Consider the following 22,781-nt stretch of genomic DNA (forward strand, 5'->3'; position numbering starts at 1 on the left):
ACAAACAAACAAACAAACAAACAAACAAACAAACAAACAAACAAACAAACACATTAATTACATTATAATTATTATATAGGCCTATCTATCTATCTATCTATCTATCTATCTATCTATCTATCTATCTATCTATCTATCTATCTATCTATCTATCTATTAAGTGAAGATATTATTTTTTGCATTTAAATAGTTATATATCAATAATACAGTAAATATTATTTATATGATATTATTTATATAATTTATTATAAATACATAAGCTGATTTCATATTATATTATATTATATTATATTATATTATATTATATTATATTATATTATATTATATTATATTAGGCTATATTAGGCTATATTAGGCTATATTAGGCTATATTATATTATTATTTAAAGGCGTTTATTTACTAATAAACTCGTATATGTTTATAATACAAGAAGCACGCAGGAATCTGTCCGGAACTGATGCGTAAGTTTGCTTCCTCCCGGACAGTTTTATTTTTGCACATTGAAATTGTACGGAGTGTTTTTTGTGTCGCGCTCCTCGTCTGATCTTATCATAGCTTCGTTTCATTTAAACACAATTTAACATCACATTAAGGGCTATTTTCTACCTCAACCATCTCAAGATGGCAGGGAACTTCTGGCAGAGTTCACATTAGTAAGTAGAGACGTGTTCTGTGACATAAATCGAGGACATTAAAGGTATTTCTAGAGGTGTTGCTGTTGCTGCGAAGGTGCAAAAGAAGTAAAAACGTTAAAATTCATGGATTTGGCTAATTAAAGAGAACTATTTACCAAATCTCGGTAAATGCCATGATAAAGAATAGACACTAGATTCAATGACTTTTATTGTTTGAACAGTATAAATCTCTGGATTATTAGCTTTAGCCGACTGGCTAGTGGTTCTGGGCTGAAGAAACCACAGAGGAATTTAATTTATGAATAATCTGGATAAATGTGTGTTTATTCAAGGCATGAGTGTCTTTTCATCCCTTTATTTGATATTAAAAAATGTAATTAGTGTAGTGTTGTGATGTTTAGATGCTTATATGAAGTCTGTATATGATTGATGTCTGAGTTCTTTGACATTAAGAGTGTATTAAATATAAATTGCAGTGCTGCTGTGTTGATTTGTGTGCTAGTATTTATTAATGATTTCTAAATTGAAAGTAACTGATGTGCTTGTTCTCATCAGTCTGCAGTGGGTTCTGGACAAACAGGATCTGATGAAGGAGAGACAGAAAGATCTCAAGTTCCTCACAGAGGAGGAGTACTGGAAGCTACAGATATTTTTTGCCAATGGTTTGGAGATAAATTATATATCATCTTCCTGTCTAACTGAAATGTAGAGTGAATATGGGCCTGTTCTGAATGTGACTGCATTTACAGACTGTGTATTCAATATGCTATTCATGAGTATACAGAAATGCATGATTTTCTTAATGGACTGTTAAGACTGCAGCAGAGCATTATATATATATATATATATATATATATATATATATATATATATATATATATATATATATATATATAATTCTAAGTCTATTGGAATAAACCTTGCCTTTAAAGAATTTACATAGTTTAATTTGTCATCTCTTGGCAGTGATTCAAGCCTTGGGAGAACACTTGAAACTCAGGCAACAGGTCATCGCCACAGCAACTGTCTACTTTAAGCGCTTCTATGCCAGGTGAGGGGGTCGTTGCCATGGTTACAGCCTTCATTTCCTCCATACCGATTGATACTCATGATCTAGAATGATGGCCATTCTGTTTTTGATAGATTGAAGAAAACTCTTGTCTTCTTCTCAGGTACTCTCTGAAGAGCATAGATCCTGTGCTGATGGCCCCTACGTGTGTATTTCTGGCCTCTAAAGTCGAGGTAAACACTGTCTCAGAGTAGGAATTTCTGTTGAAAGATGCATCAAATTTGAATTTTGATCAATGGAAATTCTTTCCTTGGCAGGAATTTGGTGTTGTTTCGAACACACGGCTTATTTCAGCAGCAACGTCTGTGTGTAAGTGATTTATGTTTTACAAATTCATCAAACTGCAGCAAAAACGTATAAGTATTATGAAGTAACTAGCAAAAATATAAAGTAACTACTACAGAAATGTATAAGTGATAGAAGTGTTTTTTTTTTTTAGTTCTCTAAAGCTGAATTGTACAAACATATTTGCTTATTATGTTCAGAAATTAATATACGGTGCAAATCAGCATTTAATGAAAATTTTTTTTTTAGCCATAATTGCCAAATTCATTCAGTTTTGACTTGCTTACTTGCCACCAAGGACGATAACTATAACGCCAACTATAAAGATATAAATATAAAATAATTTCAGAGTTCACACCACAACTATAACCATAATGGCACTGAGAAACAATGTCATTGGAATCACTTTCAGAATGATTTTTTTCTAGCTGATGAACGATAAAAACACTGACAGCCAATCAGAATCCATCCTGCTTTAAAGAGCATGTGGATTTAAAGTGGCAGGTGACAAAACTGCAGCGCACGCTTATAATAAACAGAACAATATCGTGCGCTGGACGCTAATCTAAGTATTGTTCTTGGTTTGAACGGGTCTTTACTCATGTAATCATTTCATACTAATATAATAGAGTATGTTTTTGGTGATTTATTTTCTCATTCTCTTTTTGTAACAGTGAAAACAAGGTTCTCTCATGTATTTCCAAAGGAGTTTCCCTTCAGAATGAATCACGTGAGTCAAACTTCTGTGCTTTCCACACCACAAAACTCGCGAGACACTGATCTGGCATGTAAGCGAGTGCGAGTCGTACCAGATGGCCTTGATATTGCAGTCCAAGTTGCTTGTCTCTTATTGAGAATAATTTGTGCTGAAAGAATTATGATTACACTTAATTTTAAGGTGTCCTTGTTACAGTGCAATTATGCATTGAAGTACTGAGTAATATTAATTAATTCATGTACTTATTATGGGATTAGGGTTTGGTTTAGGCCAGGGTTAGTTGCATGCAATTCTGCATAATATACGTGTAACATAAAGTGTGACCAGAGTTAATGTGCCAGATCAAGATTTTGGAAATCTGACAGCACCACTAGATAACTAGATAATAACTTCTTGTAACTGTCGGATTCATATGATAGAAACGCTAGACAAGAGTCTGAGATTGTGTGTGTGGTGATGATTCGGCCTTCAGTATCACCAAGTATCTGACACCCAATCAGGAGTGACATTCCTCACACTCCCGACACCTTCGTAGGAAAGTCTCATTATCGTGATAAATGGTTTTGGCAGCTCATATCTCGGGGTGGTGATAAGTGTTATTTGTTCTGCGTGCCATGGGTCAGGTGTTGTAAGGGAAACATCTCGGCCGTATGGAGTGCTGGAGGAACATTTATGGATCATCGTAATGGGAAAGATGATAATTAGTCCACGTAACGTGTTAGTGAGACAATTTCACAGTGAACTTATGCCTCTCTCGGTTTCTCTAGATCCTGGAATGTGAATTCTATTTACTGGAGCTCATGGTTGGTGTTGATTCTTCTTCAGTAGAATGTTTAGGTGTTTGTTCTCAGCGTGTGTTGATGGATGTTTGGCTTTGTTTTATTTTAGGACTGCTGTCTGATCGTGTACCACCCGTACAGGCCATTACTGCAGTATGTGCAGGACATGGGTCAGGAGGACATGCTGCTGCCGCTGGCTTGGTGAGGAGTGTGTGTGTGTGTGTGTGGCTTCAGATGGCACGGTGAAACAAACAACCACAGTTTACTTTTCTTTATATATTGATATAGAGATGCAACAGAAAAGTTGCATTGTGGACCAGACTATATACCAGGTGTAGGGAGCTATTTTTTATGAAGTGCAATTTTTAGGTTTCCTAGTTATTCGCTCTGCCATACCATCAAACATTACTTGATCGATCACAAACTTGCTTATTTGATTACTAACAGAAGTAGTGCAGAACCTTAAACTTATACTTTTAAAAAATTTTGTTTCAATTAGACTTTGAATAAATTTAGTTTGCAGATCACCGTCATTGTGTTTAATAGGACTCTATATACTTGAATAGTTGAAAATCGATATAATTAAATTTATTTTATTTAAGCTACCTGCAGCAAATACAGCAGAACAGACTGTTCTTGTTTTCTGTCTTGTTTTCAACGGCTCAAATGGTTTGTGAGAACTGTGCACTTTCATTGAATTCTCTCGCTTTTGCTTCTTCTTGCTTCTGTACATCTTCAAAAAGCTCTTTGGTTTCTGACCACCTTATTTTTTTTAAGTCATGAAATGAAAGTTGCGATAGTCTTTTCTTCCTTATTGTGATGTATATCCGAGTGAAACTGCTTCTCGAACAAGAAGAAAAATGTAGGGCGGGACTTGATTTTGTTCATGGGGAATTGATTGGATTGTTGTGGTTTGCTATTGGTGGATCTCATGTAAGTGAAAGGTTGCCCCGCCCTATTTATTAAAGATTATGAGGGCACATACATTTTTCCATGCACATTCACAGAAAAGTTTACACTACTTCTGTGTTGAAAAATATGCTGAATAAGTGAACATGAATGTCTGATGTGAAAGTTCTGTCTCTGTGTGTGTAGGAGGATAGTGAATGACACCTACAGGACGGACCTGTGTCTACTTTATCCTCCATTTATGATTGCACTCGGTAAGAAGAAACTTTCTACACCCAATCCGACTGGTCTTATGCTTGCAAGCCAGCAGAAATCTTGAATAGCTGATTTACAGATACTGTGTCCTTCCTTCTCCAGCCTGCCTGCATGTGGCATGTGTGGTACAGCAGAAAGATGCCAGGCAGTGGTTTGCTGAGCTGTCTGTTGACATGGAGAAGGTAAGACACATTCAGCTGTATTGCTGTGGATGTTATCCCCCTGTGAGTGTACATTAACACGGGAGATTTTCTGCAACAGATCCTGGAGATCATCAGAGTGATACTGAAACTCTATGACCAGTGGAAGAACTTTGATGATAGAAAGGAAATGGCCGCTGTGCTCAACAAGGTGCCCAAACCCAAACCCCCTCCTAACAGGTACGACAGACTGCAGTTCTTTAACCTCAGTTATTAAAATTGCACACATGTATTTTTATTTATATGGAAATAGCATGGGGTGTGTGTATTTATTTCACCACTGCAAAGAAAAACAGTGAAAAGGGGCTGATTTCATTACTCTTTATTTGAAATTACCTCATTCGCTAGATATCCATAAGGTCTTTGCAACTCTTAAAGGTGCAGTACGTGATTTCTGAGAAATACTGTTGAAAGTGGATCGGACCGAGCACCACAACACACTTGAGAGAGAGAGAGAGAGAGAATTTTTATAGAAAGACTGTAGAAAGAGAGATGGCTGAGAGACATTACAAAAGAGTGTTTGTGCATTTTGGGGGTGGAGTAATGAAGGGACGGGTGTGTTTGTTTTTGGATTGATTTCAAATATCAACAGTGTTTCTCAGAAATCTCTTACTGCACCTTTAAATTCTTAAAATAATATGTCCTAGATAATTATAATACAATTATATCCTTTTTTAACACTTAAAGGTTACATTCACAATTTTTTGAATTACAAACTTGCAATTTTGACAATTTTATTAATTTTATTTATATTATTTATTAATATTTATTTTTTTAAATTAATTTTAGATTGTTTTTGTAATGTGTTTTTATTATTATTATATTTTATATTTCTGTATAGCTTTCATTTTTATTTAATTTTTAGTTTTAGAAACTTACCTTATTGCAGTTCAAATTATTAGAGAACTGCAGTTCTTTATCTTTATTCTAATTACTACGTTTTTAAAATTTTATAATTATTTGTATATTTAATTTAATTTAATTTATTTAAAAATTATTCATTATTATTATTATTATTATTAATATTATTTTATTACAGCTTTATTTCAATTACTGAAAATTTTTTTTTTTTTAAACATTTTTTTTTTTAGTTTTAGAAAATTGGAAAAGCCCTTTCTTAAGCATGTTTTATCTCACTCTTGCACTTGTATTTTCTTGCTCTTCTTAATACAGTGAGACTGACCAGAGCTCAAACGGGAGTCAGAACAGCTCCTACAGTCAGTCCTAGAGCACCACCTGGTGAAAGACCTGAGGCAGAGTGATTTGGAGAGGCAAACACAGCACATTTCGGCACATTTGAATGCTGCTTTTTACAAGCACATTGTTTTATGACCGTGGGGAAACAGATTCCTGGCACACACGTCCTCTCTTTCCTCTTCTCTGGGTTCTTCCACCAATCAGAGCAGATAGAATGATGCCACCTCCTTCCTTCATCCAATCAGAGCAGCCTGTGTCATTCTAGGAGCAGGAGGGAAGCAGACTGCTCACCTATAGGAAATCTGCTTTGATTTAGAGTTTGTTGCCAAGCTTAAGGCTGTAGTGTTGAATGTTATGGACACAAACACACATACAAACGCACCACAACCTTTGATTAATAGAGGTGCTGTTTCCCCAAATCTTGTAAGTCAATGGTCCTGGCTTCCTTGAAAAGTCCCATGAAGCTTTCTTTCAATGGATGCTCTTTGGGAACAAAGAAAACTTGATTATTTTCTGTCTGAGAGCGACAAAGAGAGAGAGAGAGAGAAAGAGTGTCTGTCTGTATGTTAATTGCAAATGTATTTGTATGCGTGCCTCTCGTTGACCATCTCACAGTTTGTATTCCTCAGGGAAACGGATCAGTCCTCTCTACAAAGTGGCTGTCTGTAAACTGATTGGCCACAGGGCTATGTGACGGCGATCTTTTTGAACCCTTGTACTGTGTAATCAAATCCTGGTTTGGATACGTTTTCTTTGACATGCGTGTGGATGAGAGTTAGAATGCACAAGTGACACAGTTGAGTTGGTCACAATATGCTCCGAAAATGCATTTGTAAACGTGTTTTCCACATATAGCCCTTGACTTTTTAAAATTATTTTTGTCATAATTATAAATTTACTGTATGATTAAGCTACGTTTACTTGCCATTACCCAAATGCTGTTTATTTTGCTTTTATTTTGTTGTTTTGAATTGATGTCTCTAGCTGCAGTATTCATCAAGTTTAATGGAGGACAAGCCAATATCTTGAGGGTTTTGGACAGAAATGTGTTGATTAATGGAGGCAGTGAAGATCTCCTTCTTGGGTGTGGTTCCAATCATCAGCATCACGTCATTTGTTTGGGACACGTAACTATTTGCGGAAAGACCTTCAAAAGATTATACAATAAATAGATGTTTTGCTGTGTTCTGAACGGCATTTGTTTTTTGCTTCGTCTCCCACGGTGGTCCTATGTTTAACAGTGCTTCAGGAGTGTTGCCACATCTTTGAGCATAAATGAGGCACTGTGTATGTATTATTTGCCTGTAAATATATTTGATGATGTGAGAACTGTGGGGGTGAGAGGGCTTGGAGTGTTTTTTCCCTTGTTTGTCTATAACAGAGCTCAGAAGCCTTATTAAATAAAGCTGCTGTTAAAAGTAGTCTGATCTTTTTTTTAGATTCAGAGAAAAAACCCCGTTTTTTAGTTGTTTTGTCCTACCAAATACTCTTTTCAGTTTAAATGAATGCATTGTTTTATCATTTAAAATAAATACACACACTCACACACACCTATATACATTTTTAAATATTAATAAATAATATAAAAACTTATGTTAGATGTAATTAATTGATTTGACTATATTACCTTACCAATCTCCCGAGAGTTGTCATGACAGAAATATATATAATATATAAAACTGAGGTTAGTGTCATTTTTCTTTTAATTAAATGCCGTTGCAATGACATAATTTAGGTATTTGAGCCACTGCATGCATTCACTTTACATTAGACATTTATGTTTGTGTTTCTAGTTATAATATATGTGTAAATAGAACATATAATGATCCCTTCTAATCTGTGGAGTTAGTTGGAAAGCTACTTTATCCACTATTTCTTGTAAGAAAGGAGTTTAAGCATCTGTAAATGACTGACATTTAGGACATTTTTGTTATCAAACTCTCGTTACAGCAGTAGAGCTGACCAATGAGAGTGGAGAATTCGAGAATGTGCGCACCCCCTCGCAGCATCAGCAGCCCCGCCCCTGGTGACGCAACGCGCTCAGCTGTGCGGTAAACAGCGGCGGCGAGCGGCGAGGGGACTGATGTCGACCCCATCGCGGGGACTGACGGACAGTTTCAGGAGGAGACATGCCCGCTGCTGCTCCTCACCCGCTCTCTGACACCCTCATCTTCTTCACCTCCACCCTGCGGCACTGATGAAGCCTCCCCTGTCGAACCCACAGCGGGCCGAAGGGCGGATAGAGGAGAGAGAGGATGTACTGGCGCGTCGGGTTCGCCTGGAGCCGCTCCTGCGCGCTTGAACTGGGCCGGAACAAGAGCTTCTCGCTCGAATTGTGCGGCTCCGAGGAGCCTTTTTCGTTGTATGAGTACATCATCGCCTACCCGCTGCAGGAGTACGGAGGGATCATGTCTGCGTTAGGATCCGACTCCTGCTGGAGGAAAACGCTCTACATCACCGGGGGCGCGCTGCTCGCCGCCGCTGCATATTTGCTACACGAGCTGCTTGTCATTAGGTATTATGGAATATTTGCACTATCTATCTATCTATCTATCTATCTATCTATCTATCTATCTATCTATCTATCTATCTATCTATCTATCTATCTATCTATCTATCTATCTATCTATCTATCTATCTATCTATGTCATTATTGTTAATAGTAAGTTTATAAAGCACATGTAAAGAGTGTCAGTTCATTTATTGTTAAATAATTGTGACAAATCATGTTATCAGGTCTTGTTATGGCCCTTGAATTGAGTGAGAGGGGCATGAATGGGGTCTTTAAGAAAGAAAATAGTAACTAAATTAATATCCTGGACAAGTCAACACAGTGCGGTCCATTCATTATTCTCCACTGAGGAAGGATGAATGAACGAATACCTGCCAACTCAAGGAATTTTGAGCAGGATGCAAGAATAGGATGCTGTTTATTTCCTCGTCTAAATCATGAATGTTGACATGTTGATGTGTGCTATTTCAAGGGCACGGCTGCAGGCGTAGAGGATAATGTTAATGTGGTGTGACAGAATGACCTTTATTGACCCCTTGTGAGACTGTGTAAATAGTGACCCGTCATTATAGTGATCAGACATAGTGAATTGGGTTTAATTCTGTGCTTTTGCTTCCTCTCTGACCTTTGCAGAAATGGCAGTGCTGTTAGTCCTCAGCAAAACGTCTCGGGTTACATGTTATTCGATTTACATAAGCTATTGATTCAGACATGCAATAAACAAATAACATATGATTAATTGTTTTAAGTTTCAATAAATAAGAACAAACCTAAAGAGAGAAAGCTAATGACTAGTATGATGCTTCAATGAATTTCAGCACTAGCCAAGTGGACAGCGACTAAATCCTGCTGATAGAAAACATTGAAGAATGAACTCTGAACTTGATGTTTCAGCTGCATTTTGAAACAAAATTGCTAATTTAGGGATTTGATGAACTTGTTTTAAAAATATAAATAGTTTTAGTACATGTGTGAACTCTTTTACATTTACATTTATGCATTTATGCGACTTACAAAACAAGAACAAAGCATTCATCAAGGGCCAACAAACGTTGCAGTGTACAATGCCAGGTTTATTAGACAACTAGATTAGGAAGCCAGCTAGGGAAGAGAAGAAACTCAGATTTTGTGTGTGTGTAAGTGCATTAAGTGTATATTTGATGCCCTGTAGGAAGGACCAGGAGTTGGACTCTGAAGACGCCATCATTCTGCATCAGTTTGCCCGACCCAAAACTGGAGTCCCTAGCCTGTCCCCCTTCTGCCTGAAGATAGAAACCTACCTGCGCATGGCGGACCTTCCCTACCAGGTAACAAAATATGATGTCTGAGATTATGTTCTAAAAAGAGATGGACGTTTTGGTGTTTTACACACTGTTTTCTCCTCAGAACTATTTCGATGGGAAGTTGTCTCCTCAAGGGAAGATGCCTTGGATCGCGTATAATAAGGAGCAGGTGTGCGGGACGGAGTTCATCATCGACTTCCTGGAGGAGAAGCTCGGCGTGAACCTCAACTCCAGCCTGAGTCCTCAGGAGAAAGCCATCTCACGTGCCATCACCAAAATGGTGGAGGAACACTTCTACTGGTGAGACTGAGCTGGTTTTCCTCCACATCATGGTCTAGTATTTGAACAACCTTCTTCAGTTCTTCATTATGTTCTGGACAGAGGTCAGGTACCTTTCATAATATAGGTGGACTCCAACATGAACATGGCTATTTAACCCTCATAAAGTATGATATAGTGAGAATACGGAGCTCATATTTGAGAAGGAAAAACACCTCAGCCCAAACTGAGCGAAAATATGCTGATGTTATTTATATTGCAAAAAGCTTGTAGCTTGTAATATAAATCTGTTGTTAAACAGTTTAGCAGACTACTTACATAAAGAGCATATAAATATCAGTTATCACTCTATATATGTCTTACTAAGATGATATATTATGCTTAGTTTTATGATCAAATCTCTGTTGTTTTCATTGTGCGGTCAAAACATAATGCGACGCAATACAATGATGATTGAGAGGCCTGATGTAAAATATGTGATTCTCACATTTTAACATGAATTTTCTAAACAAATATGGATGGATACTTAAGTAAACCTAAGTTGCTTCAATCCAGATAGTGTTCGTCTTGAAATATTAATAACGATATTGAAGTTATTCTTAATTTTACTTTATAGAATCAGTACAGATTTCACTGCAAAAAGACACATGTACCATTACACTAAAAGGCATTTTACTTGCTAAAAAAAGCAAAAACTATCAATCAGACGACGCAAGGCAGGTTTTCAGCAATGTTTTTATCATGTTAATAATTTAGGGGCCTTAGAAATTTGTGTCTCAAATATGATACAGTAAGCTCTATAGGGTTAAGTAAGATTTGATAATCAAGATGAGATATGATGTGTGTTGTGCTTTAGGACGATAGCATACTGTCAGTGGGTGGACAACGTGGAGGAGACGCAGAAGATGTTAGCCACAAACGGGCCGCTGAGTGACATGCTCAGGTGGATCTTGAGTCAGGTGAACGGTGGCATCGTGAAGAGAGAGATGTACGGGCACGGGATCGGACGCTTCTCCAAAGAGGAAGTTTACACTCTGATGGAGACAGACATGCGCACCCTTGCCACACTCCTTGGTATGTTTTCAGTGTCTGAGGCACGGTTAGTGAGCTTTATTGAAAGGATTTATGGTATTTTAGTGATTAGGCTAGATCATTTTAGATCAGGGGTAACTCAGTCCTGGAGGGCTACTGTCAAAACTCTGCGGGACAGTGGCTCTCCAGGATCGAGTTTGCCCATCCTTGTTCTAGATCAATCTGGAGATTTCAGAGCTTTTGTAACTGGTTATAAAATAATGCAGCAGTGGATCTGTGCTGCCCTCTAGTGCTCAGTAAGCTGGAGTTGTGCTTGCATTTTTGTCTTGCTCTCCAGTACAAACACTCCTAAATCAAGATACATTAACTTGAGAATGATGATGCTAAGTGGGGTAATTGAAAGCAAGATTATTTTTCTTACCCCATTTTTTTCTTATTTCAAGCATAAACTCACATAATTTTGATCATTTGTTCAGAAAACGAGACATTTAAGTCATTTTCCTTCTAAAATAATTGATTGATAATTTAATGATTTAAGAATTTTTAAATATTTTGAATGTAAAACATTAACACTAAGTAAGAAAATTGTTTTTTCAATTGCATAACCCATAAACCAGATCATACTTTGGTTACACTTTATTTTAAGGTGACGTAGTTACATTGTACTTACTCAAATAAGTACTGAGTAATATTAATCAACTACATGTACTTACTATAGAGTTGCGGTTATGGTTAGGTTTGGTTCAGGGTCAGTTACTTGTATTTATGGTTTATAATTTACAGTTTTTGTAGTTTACACGTAGACAATAACTGTATCATTTTCAAAAACGTGGACTTTGCAAGTCGTTTCCAAAAGTTTGCGTTTTCAAGCCCACTAAACATTGTTTTCGTGTAAATGAAGTGGCCAAAACACATAAAAAGTGTAAACACCCCTAAAATTTTTTCCATTGTCTTATATAATTCAGTTTAATAATAATTTCTTGCACAGGCAATAAAAAGTATCTAATGGGCCCGAAGCTTTCCACAGTAGATGCTGCTGTGTTTGGTCATCTTGCTCAGGCCATGTGGACTCTCCCTGGAACGCGTCCGGAACAGTTAATCAAAGGTGAGGTCAATAGGTCATGCTTTTTTTGTATGTGAATACCATCATGTAAACATTCATGTGTTTCGAGCGTATGGATTGACTAAAGCTGCTCCCTCGGCACAGGTGAGTTCATCAATCTGGCCATGTACTGTGAGCGAATCCGCCGGAAATTCTGGCCGGAGTGGTTTGTGGATGTCGATGACCTTTACTACGACGGACTGAGCGAGGAGCCGGATTCTCCTTCCCAGCTTCCGGATTTGGGTCTCTACTCGCGCAGCGACAGCTTCCAGGAGCAGGACAGCGCTCTGTCACACCACAACACACCGTCGCCGGACAGCGACATCACTGGACGCTCTCTGTTCGATTCTGACATGGACACAGAATGCTCGGAAACGGAGCAGTTAAAGTGATAACCACACCCCCTCTGTGATGTATCTGCACGGGCCCCGCCCCTTTGTTCTCCCGCTAGCCCTTTATCAGGGGAAGGGCTGATCAAATGAAGATGTTATCATGGTGACGTGGCAACTCTGAGCGAGGGATTGCAATAAAGCAGATGGGAAAAGCATTTGGACAGTTTTTATGTGACGAAAGAGAGGATTTTATTAAACGAGGAAAGGGCAGGCCAAAGAATCCAGATCAACAGGAAGAAAAGACATCAAACAAAATAATAAAAGTGGATAGAGTGAAAGTTTAAAGGAGTGAATGATGCTTCAGCTGAATCACTCCTCACGCCGTGTGACATCATCACAGTGCACGGAATCATCAGAATGACATCATCACATGTGACTGACCACCTCCCATTTACAATGTGTGTTTGTAGCTAATCAGCATTTCTTACATCCTGGGATTTATTATTAGTCAGAGAGAAATAAGGATTTTAGGTGATGATTGAAATGTGTAGATAATAATTATGTGAAACACAATATTTCATAGTCCATCTAAAATTCATTTCCAATTTGTTAGGAAAAAGCAGAGAATGCAGAGGGAGTAAACTTATGGATGATTATTGTGATGTGTGACCAGAAATCAGCTGATGTTTTGTATGTTCTCAAACCGTTCCAGCAATCTTGCAAAGCATTAGTGAATAATTCACCCAAAAAAGGAAAATTATGAAATTTACTGTTTAACAGAGACATTTGAAACGTATATGTTTATAATGGAAGCATATAGTGACCAGGGTCAGTCAAAAAAAAAAAAAAGAAAAGAAGAAGGTAGCCTATAGTGTTGTGTTAGATTAAATCTTCCCCACCGCTGCAGCTCTCATCATTTGTGTTTGTGCATATTTTAAAGTTACCATGAAATCAAAATTGACAATTCTCCTTTTCTTTTTTTCTGGAATATTTCAGTATATTGCTGAATAGTCCACATCATAACTTTTTTACAATTCATGTGCCCTTAATCTTTAATCAAAATCACTTTCCCTCCCTCTTGCAGCAACTTCTTTTCTCTGATGACGTGTTTACTTGCGCGAGGGTGGGGCAACCTGTCACTCAAATGAGATCGACCAATGGCAAACCACAACCATTCAATCAATTCCCCATGGACAAAATCACGTCCCGCCGTACATTTTTTTTCTATATTCTTCAGATATACTTCACAATAGGGAAAACAGACGATCGCAACTTCTCTATTATGTCGACTTTAAGGTGCACATGACGCGATGTTAAACATCAGTGACGTCAAATGCCATTGGCTTAAATTGGTTGCTACAGATTATTAGTTTTTTGGGTGAATTATTCATAGCCCATAGGAACAAATAGCCTGTGGTAAATATAAATATAAAATTGATTATAAAAATTGGGGTTCGCAGTCTATTTCCATATAGCCTACAAAAAAAGTAAATCTAATGCAGATTTTGAATCTTATTTTTTCAGTTTATCATATGAACAAACAGGAAAACAGGTCTCATCGCATCTTGTCGGAGAAAGTGTTAACAGACGGATTTCAATGTATGTTATGAGGATGTTATTTTTATTGTTGACGTTTTATTCGATTTTTTAATATCCGAATGTTAGTGAGAAGGCAAAAAAACAAAAACAAAAAAAACCGGAAGCGATGCAACCTGTTTTACAGAATACGGAAGTTTTTTGCTCAGCATAACCGTATTGAAATTTGTATCATGCAACCGTTATATGTATGTGCAGCAGTGCTAAATGTAGGCAAAAACATAATTTGTGTTTGTCGAACAGCAAACACTTCGGATGGGTATCTGTGATAGAGCAATAGCGCCTCCTGTGGACTGAATCATGGCTTACATTGACATGACAGATAGTAATGCAGCGATTACAGAAGGGAGGAACATAACACAATACAGATGGAGACAGACAGCTAATGCCTGTGTGTGTGTGTGGGTGTGTGTCCATCTGCTGCACGACTGAGTCATCGTTACACATGAATACACTCGCAGGAATGATCTCCCAGGGGTTGGTGCACACCAACTGACACATGCAAGACGGGAGACTTATGTTTTTTTCTGTTCCGTAGAGAGATATAATCTGTATCTTGCTGTGCCATACACACAACTTTCCTGTTACCACAAATGCCCTTTTAATATCTTGAACGTAATCCTGCATTACGCTCTGTATATCGAGCTCTTGGAAGAAAGAATGGAAAGTGTCTCGCCATTTTTACGCCCTTTAAATGCACATGTAGGCTACTTATCTGATGTTTGTTCAAACAAAACAAATACGCCCAAATTATTAGGAAATGTGTATGAAAAACCATTTTATACAAACATCAGGACAGGTTCATTAACTGGTGCTTTATTAGAACTGTTTGAAAAGGTAGGCTACCATGCCATTAATTATTTTATTTTTTTAAAGTGCATAAAATTAAAACCATATTCTTTCTTATGATGTTTGTTTGTTTGCTTATTTGTATTTTTTTATTGATTCTTGACTGCCTGTTTCTATAAACAAACAATTATTATATTTTTTAATATGTTTTATGTGTACTGTCTGCGTGTTATTACTGAACCACTTGACCACTTTTTTATTTATCACTTATTGAGTTTATATTTTGAACTTATTCTTGACTTTTAATGAGTTTCATATATATTTTTTTGTTTGTGAATATAGTTTTTTTAGTTGCAAAGATTTGCTCTGAGAGCTTTATGTTTTATGTTTGATTATATTGAACGAATTTCAAATTCAATGTCAAATGCAAGTGCTTCCTTGTTGAGCTTTATTTTCTAGCCAGTTTTATCATCCATACATGACAATCTTGTTATTTACCTTGTTATTTTAAGACTCACTACCCAACACCCCACTCATATGCCAAATGTGATGGAAATATGGCAACACGCAGATGGAATAATGTTAGAAAGGCAAAGGTAAAAGTTCAAATCTCTTATATGTTTTCTTACAGTTGTGTGTGCTGATTTTAGAGCCATACTGCAGAGTCTGTGTTGTGTGTATCATGACCCTGGTGGATTTATGGTTTTATTATGGGCTTGATATAATATTGGGGAGGGAGGGGTTGTGTACGTGAATGATCACTGTAACATAAGGAACCAAAATGTTAAAGATACTCAAAATATTTCATGAAATATAGCTGTATTAAAGGAAACTATCCTGGTTGTATGTTTGGTTTCTGATTACAGTCCATTCTTTAAATCTTCTTTACTGATACATATTATTTAAATATCATATTAGTTAAAAAAACTATTTCAATTAATATAGTGTGGCACAAATGGGGGGATGCTTATTAGTGAAATTGAAGCTAAATTATTATACATAATGTATTCATTATGCTTGTTCTAGGTTTAATGGTTTTATTTGCTTATTTATTTAGTTCAGTTTATTCAACTATTGATATTTGCTGATCTGTATAGCTGTTACACACATCAAGTGACTTTAATTTTTGCTTTGGGTTGTTCAAAGGCAGAAATAGAATCCAACTTAAGAGTTTAGGAAAACACAAACGTTTTAAAATAAATTAAGTTTTAATGTTGATCTTCAGCCTTACGCAATCCAGAGTGATTGATCCAAAGCTTTTTAAGTGCCACCATAGTACAAGAACTTTCCAACACTAAGAACTTTATCTCAAACACAACATTGTCATGAAAAACCTATGGTCACTTTCAAAATTATCCACAAATATACATTTACTTAAAGGGATAGTTCACACAAAAAAGAAATTTTCACATTTTTTGACCCTCAATTTGTTCTAAATCTGTGTGTTTCTTTGTTCTGTTGAATAGAAAAGCAGATATTTTGAAGAATGTTGGTAACCAAACAGTTGTTGGTCACCATTGACATAGCATGAACAAATACTAAGTCAATGGCGACCAGAAACTGATTGGTTACCAACATTCTGTGTCCAACAGAAGAAAAAAAAAAACTCATGCAGGTTTAGAACAACTTGAGGGTGAGTAAATGATGACAGAATTTTTATTTTTGGATGAATCCCTTTAAGACTTGCTGGGTTTTAGAACGTTATAACCGTATAAATCTTCTTAAAGGCCTACAATCTGCACTGACAACACACAAGATAAGTGACTACCGGTATATTTACACCGCCAAATAAATACATCGCCAAGTTCATATTCCACGACTTTATACCATTATCTTTGACTAAGCAGACCAAGAAAACAGATCAACTGTAATGTCTCTATATCACGGAGAGTTGCTCCAACACATTTTGTCAGTAGATGGCGCTCACAGCACATACTCGCAATAGAGAGGATACACAAACACACGTTTACTTATCTAAATGGGCATTTTGGGCACATTGCAGGTTTATCGTTTTTAAATGCAGCTAGATATATATTATATATATATATATATAACCATAACCCACACACTAACCCTAACCCTACAAGAACATTTTCTGAATTTTTGCAATAAAAAATGTATATTTTTAATTGATTTTATGCTGTTTATAGAAATGAGGACGTCCCCAAAATTAGGTATTGGGAGTTTTTGTCAGATTTAGCTCACTTCTGTGTACAAATTTGTGCCAAGAATATTGTTAAGTAGGTACACACACACACACACACACACACACACACACAAATGCGGGTTTTTCAAGGCAGTCGAAATCTCCAAGGCCTTGAGATTGTTTTTGGTCGTTTTCCTAAAATTGTTCATTGATGAAACAGTAGCCTAAATTGATTTTATTGAATGGCCGATGATATTTGGAAAGACTGTCTGAGATACTAAAACAACATAGCCTAATACATTCGTTATCGTTTAAAAGCTATATTAGCCAATAGATCACTAATGTTATTAGCAGTGTGATATTTTATTTACATTTACATTTGAAAGCCATTTTTGGGTGATTTGGAATATTAAAAAAGAGTCCTATTTAGATCCAGAATAGCATAATAAAATATTCACGCACGTCTCCGTTCTCTCGTTTTAACCCGTCTAATCCGTCTTCATTACGGGTGGAATGGCAAACATTTGGCTCCATGGTCACGTAGAAATCGAAGCGAATGAATTGCAACGGGCTGCGATGGATCTACAGCATCATTTCATCCCGGGGCAACGTTATATATTCAAGCCTTGATGCTCTCATAATGTGTGAAATTGCGAATCCATTTATCTTGAGGATCTTCATTCACGGGGCATAGATTCACGAGAGGCACTTCTTTATATAAAAATGTATTCATTTAATGACAAAAGCCTTTTAAAAACTGTGCAATATTTCTGTCAAAACCAAAGACGTTACTGGCCTCAATAGGGCGCACTGACAGCTTGTGCTTTGGCAGTGCCAGGTTAAGTGCACAAATATACAAGTATTCACAGAGCCATAGAAAATTAAAAATCCACGCACAATGTCCTTTTTTTTTCGATGCAGGCCATCAAATAATTGTAACACAGCTGGTGTAGTATTTCTCGTACAAAAAGAGAGATCAATTTGGGATAAACAAGAAACACAAAATATCAAACAGATACAAACATGTTGAGGCTTATACATTTAGCTGACGCACAAAATCACACAATGTTACTATAGTAAAAATTGGGCAAGAAACACTGGCCTCACATTATTATTATTATTATTATTACTCTTATTATATTGTCCTTGTTGTTGTTTTTAAATATTGACATTTATACGCCATAAGCGTTTCCAGACAAATTAATTAAATTAAAGCTGGTTTGTTTTTATTTGTAATATGAAATATCACAATAATACGATTCTATTTGGCTTTCTTTTAGATTTCCTAAATCAGGAGAAAAAAAGAGAGAGATTTAAAATAAGGGAAGAAAATAACAAACCACTGTCTCAAATCACGGACGCTTTTGGTGGATGCTTATAGAAATCCAATCAAAATGTTAAGAAAAACCCAATTGAGTGGTTAATTACGAAGAGCTTGTATCATTTCATTTCATTTGTAAACAGACATTTCGAAGTGATCCACAGCACTGTGTGATTCTGAGGAAAGGTTTGAATGTTTCCCCAGGCCTCTGTTTTGCAGCAGCAGTGTGAATCCGTGATCTGCATGAAATCAGGCTGCTCGTCCACTGAACAACACACAGCAGCACTTGGCAGCCTTTGTTGTGACCGAAATTAGATTTCACATTTACAGTGATTCTTTTATATGTTAATATGTACATAATATGTACATACTGTAAATAATAATAATAATAACAATTATTATTATTATCATTATTGTTATTTTAAATTTTGCGTATTAGTAGGCTATATTCGGATCCTTTTATTTATGATAAATAATTTAGAGCTATTTAGATATTAGGCCTATTATTATTATTATTATTATTGCCATTTATATCAGAAGTTAAATGAAATGCAGACACATTTCAATCAGTATTAAACATCTTTTGATCATGACGGGAGATATAATAATAATAATAATAATAATAATAATAATAATAATAATGATAATAATAAAGCATTTGCCATTCATTTTTGTATGAGAATGAATAGCAGACATTGAACCGGATTCATTTCAATCAGGAATAAACCTTTTGTGGTCATGAGGGGAAGATGGCGTGCCCCTGACGCCTTTTTCACAGCTTTCGGTTGGAAGTGACATGATGCTTTCACAGATCCCCGGACTTGAAAAGAAATCTCTTAAATAAAAGTATGTTTACGTTCCCTCTTTAGGTTCGGTCGCGGCGCGTAACGCCTCGGTTTTTGCCAGAGCGTGTTTTCTCGCGCCCGTGCCCGTAGATTGTTCGCGCAACCACGCGCGCTCCGCGCCCTCGGAGGTGCCACACACAGAGACGCTTCATCACCGTCGGTCCGCCCCGAACGGGCTTGTGGCCGGGACAAAGAGACAGTCGATTATGTTCAAGCCGCCCCTTTCTCACGGAACAGGTGTCTGCGCCCCGTGGTGAGGCGAGGCGTCCTCGTACACATCCTCGTTCCCGGCCATCGGTCCGTTTTGGGGCGTCATTCGCTTCTCCTTCTGCCGCCGGTTGCAGAACCAGACCCGCACCACTTCCTTCTCCAGCTGCAGGCTGTCCGCCAGCGAGGTGATCTCCACCGCCCCGGGTTTCGGGCACTTGAGGAAATGGCTCTCCAGGGCCCCTTTAACACTCACCTCGATGGAGGTCCGCTTTTTCCTCTTCCTCCCCTGCGCGGCGATCTTATCCAGGCTGGTCGGGCTTCCCGAGGTGGAGTCCGCCTCCTCCAGCCATTTGTTGAGCAGGGGCTTGAGTTTGCACATGTTCTTGAAGCTCAGTTGGAGCGCCTCGAATCTGCATATGGTGGTCTGGGAGAAGACGTTGCCGTAGAGGGTGCCCAGCGCGAGCCCCACGTCCGCCTGCGTGAAGCCCAGCTTGATCCGGCGCTGCTTGAACTGCTTGGCGAACTGCTCCAGGTCGTCCGAGGTCGGCGTGTCCTCGTCCGAGTGCAGGCTCTGCGGGTGGCCGTGCTCGCTCAGATGCGGGCTGTGGTGGTCCTCGTGGTGCATCCCCGGCTCGCCGTAGCCGGGCTGAGAGTAGATCAGGCTTTGCCCGTTAGAGGTGCTCATGCTCGGCATATGCGCGGTGGTGGTCGCGCGCCAAGCGCCCGCCTCGTGATGCTGGCTCTGCTGCACCAGATGCGCTTGTCTCGGCGAATGCTGCAGCTCCTCCACCGGCTTAATGTCCTGCTCACCCAGCGGGCTGGCGGGCCACGGCGACCCCTCTCCCCCGTGAGACAGCGCCGCCGTCAGCCACTGGTGCGCGTGGCCGAGCGTGCTCCCGCTGCTCTGCAGAGTGGTGTACTCGCTCTGCAGAAGGCTGTGCGCGTCCCTGTAGGCCGGCGGCGGCGTCTGCTGCATGCTGCCGGGCTCCGAGCTGGACAGGATGCTGTAGTGGTTGGACGCCGCGGTCGCCATAGTTTCTACAGCTACTCTGTGCCACAGGCGGCTCCCCAGCGCGCCAGAGCCGCGAAGACGCAGAGGCGCGCACCTGAGATCCGCCTCGCGCTGCTGTCTATTGGTCAGCACGGCTTGACAGATGTGGCAGCGGCGCGTTCATTGGTCGCAGTAGATTCGACACAGAACCCCCATCCCATTGCGCTCTCCTGAAAACAAGCACAGAGGGATCAGCAGTGACAGGGCGCAGTGGGCGCAGTGGGCTCCAAAGGTATCCAGCCTGGCTTTCATTAAGTTTTTCATTAAGTTTAAATGTTTCAGTTCAAAATTATTATGATGCTGTATTGTGCTGATATGTATAGGATAGTCATGCCAATAGAACAAAATAATTAATTCTGACTAGCATTCGTTATTATTGGCTATTGTATGAGTGTTTTGTACAAAAAGGACTAAAATGTTTTTCTTTTTTAAATGAACCGTGAAAACTAGCATATGAAAATAATTTAATATTTACTGTCGATATATGTTGAGTGCATGTCAAACAAACAAAGAAAAAAGACAATACAACAGCGCGTGTTTTATATAGGCCTATTTACATCTTATATTTATTTAAAATAAGTGGATAAAAACAATATGCTTTTCAAAAACGAATAATGCGAGTGCGTAAGATATTTCACATCGAAAAAGACACAATCATGCACATAATTCATAAACGTTACATGCCCTGCACTTTAAAATATCGTCATCATCCCATCCTTTTAACTTAATGTAATTTGTGTTTGTGACTTTTAATTTCATTTTATTCATCAGTAATGAATTCAAAATGGATGAAAAGTGCAGTGAGCTTTAACTTTTAAAAACCCTAAACTTAAAAAATTAAGGCAATATAACCGAATGTTTTAAATTAAAGTTCTCAACCTAGTTTTGTGAGCACAACCAAATCATCTTAATAATAGAGTTCAATGAAGTTACAGAATTAAATGCTTACAGTAAGCCTATACATTATGGAGATTAAACAGGTGTCTGAGAATTAATAATTATTCAGGAATGTATAGACAAATTATATTATAATAATTACATTTGCTTTATATTTGAGTTGTTTGTACTTTATTTTCATGGCTGAAATAACTGCACTCTATGTTCTGATGGGATTTCAAAGTCTCTCACATGGCTCAAGGAGGGGACATTTTTTCGGGCCCCTGTCCGTTGCCATGGCGAGAGGTGAATGAAACAACGCCGCCCACGTCACAGCTGCTCGAGCCTTTTCTCTCTCTCTCCTCGCGCACATAAAGCCCATTTGAAAGCCTGAAAAGCGCATGCAGGGCATCGCAGGGCCGCAGGGCCAGTGAGAGGTGAATGGCAGGCTCTACCTCCACCCCAGCCACAGCCTTTTGTAAACATGCACCCACACACACTTCTCTGGACACATTTTTTGCACCCTCTTGTAATGCATCATAAGACACAGCAGTGTAAAATATTCCACCAAAAAAAAAAAAAAAAAAAAAAAAAACACGATCGTCCCTTGATACTTTTTTGTGAGTACAGATTGCCAAATGCTCAGGAGTTTTGGTGAAATGCAAAAAGCGGTCGTGTTAATTGAGTTGTAATTTTAAGATTCAGAAGCTTTAACACAGGCGTGCACGGCCAAGCAGAAAATACATTATCTTAATAAAGTAATATGCAAACTATGGGCTGTTCAATTACACATCCTAATAACGCATAAACGATGCTAGAACCGTTAAAGGGACGAAAAGGCCTAGCGTTTTAAACAGTTATCTCATGCTATAGGTTCTCCACTCGGTGTTTGAGAGAACAAGAATGGTGAATAATCTGAGCAATAAATTAGCAGTAATTATATCGACCCTGTGCTGGAGTTATTTAATTTCTCATGGCTTAATTAGATAGGACTGTTGAGTAACTAAATGTTCCAATTCAAAACATGATCATCATGGGGATTTTTCTTTTTATACGTTTTCTTTTTTCATAGCACAAACAGAACACTCTGGTATAGCACTCAGTGTCCTTAACAGACATTGCATAATTATTTACAGTTTGCTACATTATGAATAGCTTATATATGCATATATATATATATATTAAAAAAAACATATTTTAAATATACTAATCTATTGAGCATAATATAATAATATTATATTATAGATTTTTAAATAGTTGTATCTCGGCCAAATATTATCCTATCCTAACAAACCATACATCAATGGAAAGCTTATTTATTCAGCTTTCAGATCTCAATTTTTAAAAAATGACCCATGT

General features: G+C 37.9%; 4 protein-coding genes across 5 annotated transcripts in view; 2 read left to right on the plus strand and 2 right to left on the minus strand.

The window, feature by feature from the left end:
* Positions 1-22,781, minus strand: part of lyrm5a (LYR motif containing 5a) — a 104,101-nt gene that overhangs the window by 57,660 nt on the left and 23,660 nt on the right. The gene's annotated exons all lie outside the window — the stretch shown is intronic.
* On the plus strand, positions 497-7,462 carry ccnc (cyclin C). 2 transcript variants are annotated; one of them, XM_079869864.1, is made up of 12 exons: positions 497-654; positions 1,192-1,298; positions 1,603-1,687; positions 1,809-1,878; positions 1,963-2,014; positions 2,665-2,720; positions 3,476-3,511; positions 3,597-3,688; positions 4,583-4,650; positions 4,754-4,833; positions 4,913-5,031; positions 6,025-7,462. In XM_079869864.1, the coding sequence occupies exons 1-12, from the start codon at positions 623-625 to the stop codon at positions 6,077-6,079; spliced, it is 852 nt and encodes a 283-aa protein (XP_079725990.1). In that variant the 5' UTR covers positions 497-622; the 3' UTR covers positions 6,080-7,462. The 2 variants fall into 2 exon arrangements, with proteins under 2 accessions (XP_079725990.1, XP_079725991.1); XM_079869865.1 differs by lacking the exon at positions 3,476-3,511.
* Positions 8,016-15,812, plus strand: faxca (failed axon connections homolog, metaxin like GST domain containing a). Its single transcript, XM_079869912.1, has 6 exons — positions 8,016-8,563; positions 9,732-9,867; positions 9,947-10,143; positions 10,979-11,196; positions 12,143-12,259; positions 12,362-15,812. Exons 1-6 carry the CDS (start codon positions 8,304-8,306, stop codon positions 12,646-12,648), a joined length of 1,215 nt encoding a protein of 404 aa, XP_079726038.1. The 5' UTR covers positions 8,016-8,303; the 3' UTR covers positions 12,649-15,812.
* pou3f2a (POU class 3 homeobox 2a) lies at positions 19,109-20,722 on the minus strand. Its single transcript, XM_079868518.1, is given in 2 exon segments — positions 19,109-20,656; positions 20,659-20,722. Coding segments are annotated over 2 exon segments (1,194 nt in total). The 5' UTR covers positions 20,708-20,722; the 3' UTR covers positions 19,109-19,511.

Source organism: Squalius cephalus (genome assembly GCF_949319135.1).
Source record: "Squalius cephalus genome assembly, chromosome: 4".
Taxonomy (NCBI): domain Eukaryota; kingdom Metazoa; phylum Chordata; class Actinopteri; order Cypriniformes; family Leuciscidae; genus Squalius; species Squalius cephalus.

Excerpts from the sequence above, each read along its gene's own strand:
- ccnc (XM_079869864.1), top strand. The coding sequence starts at position 623 with ATGGCAGGGAACTTCTGGCAGAGTTCACATTA. Across the intron at positions 655-1,191 it reads TTCTGGCAGAGTTCACATTA|TCTGCAGTGGGTTCTGGACA; the intron begins GTAAGTAGAGAC and ends TGTTCTCATCAG. Across the intron at positions 4,651-4,753 it reads TCCATTTATGATTGCACTCG|CCTGCCTGCATGTGGCATGT; the intron begins GTAAGAAGAAAC and ends TTCCTTCTCCAG.
- faxca (XM_079869912.1), top strand. The coding sequence starts at position 8,304 with ATGTACTGGCGCGTCGGGTTCGCCTGGAGCCGCTCCTGCGCGCTTGAA. Across the intron at positions 9,868-9,946 it reads TGGCGGACCTTCCCTACCAG|AACTATTTCGATGGGAAGTT; the intron begins GTAACAAAATAT and ends TTTTCTCCTCAG. Across the intron at positions 10,144-10,978 it reads GTGGAGGAACACTTCTACTG|GACGATAGCATACTGTCAGT; the intron begins GTGAGACTGAGC and ends GTTGTGCTTTAG.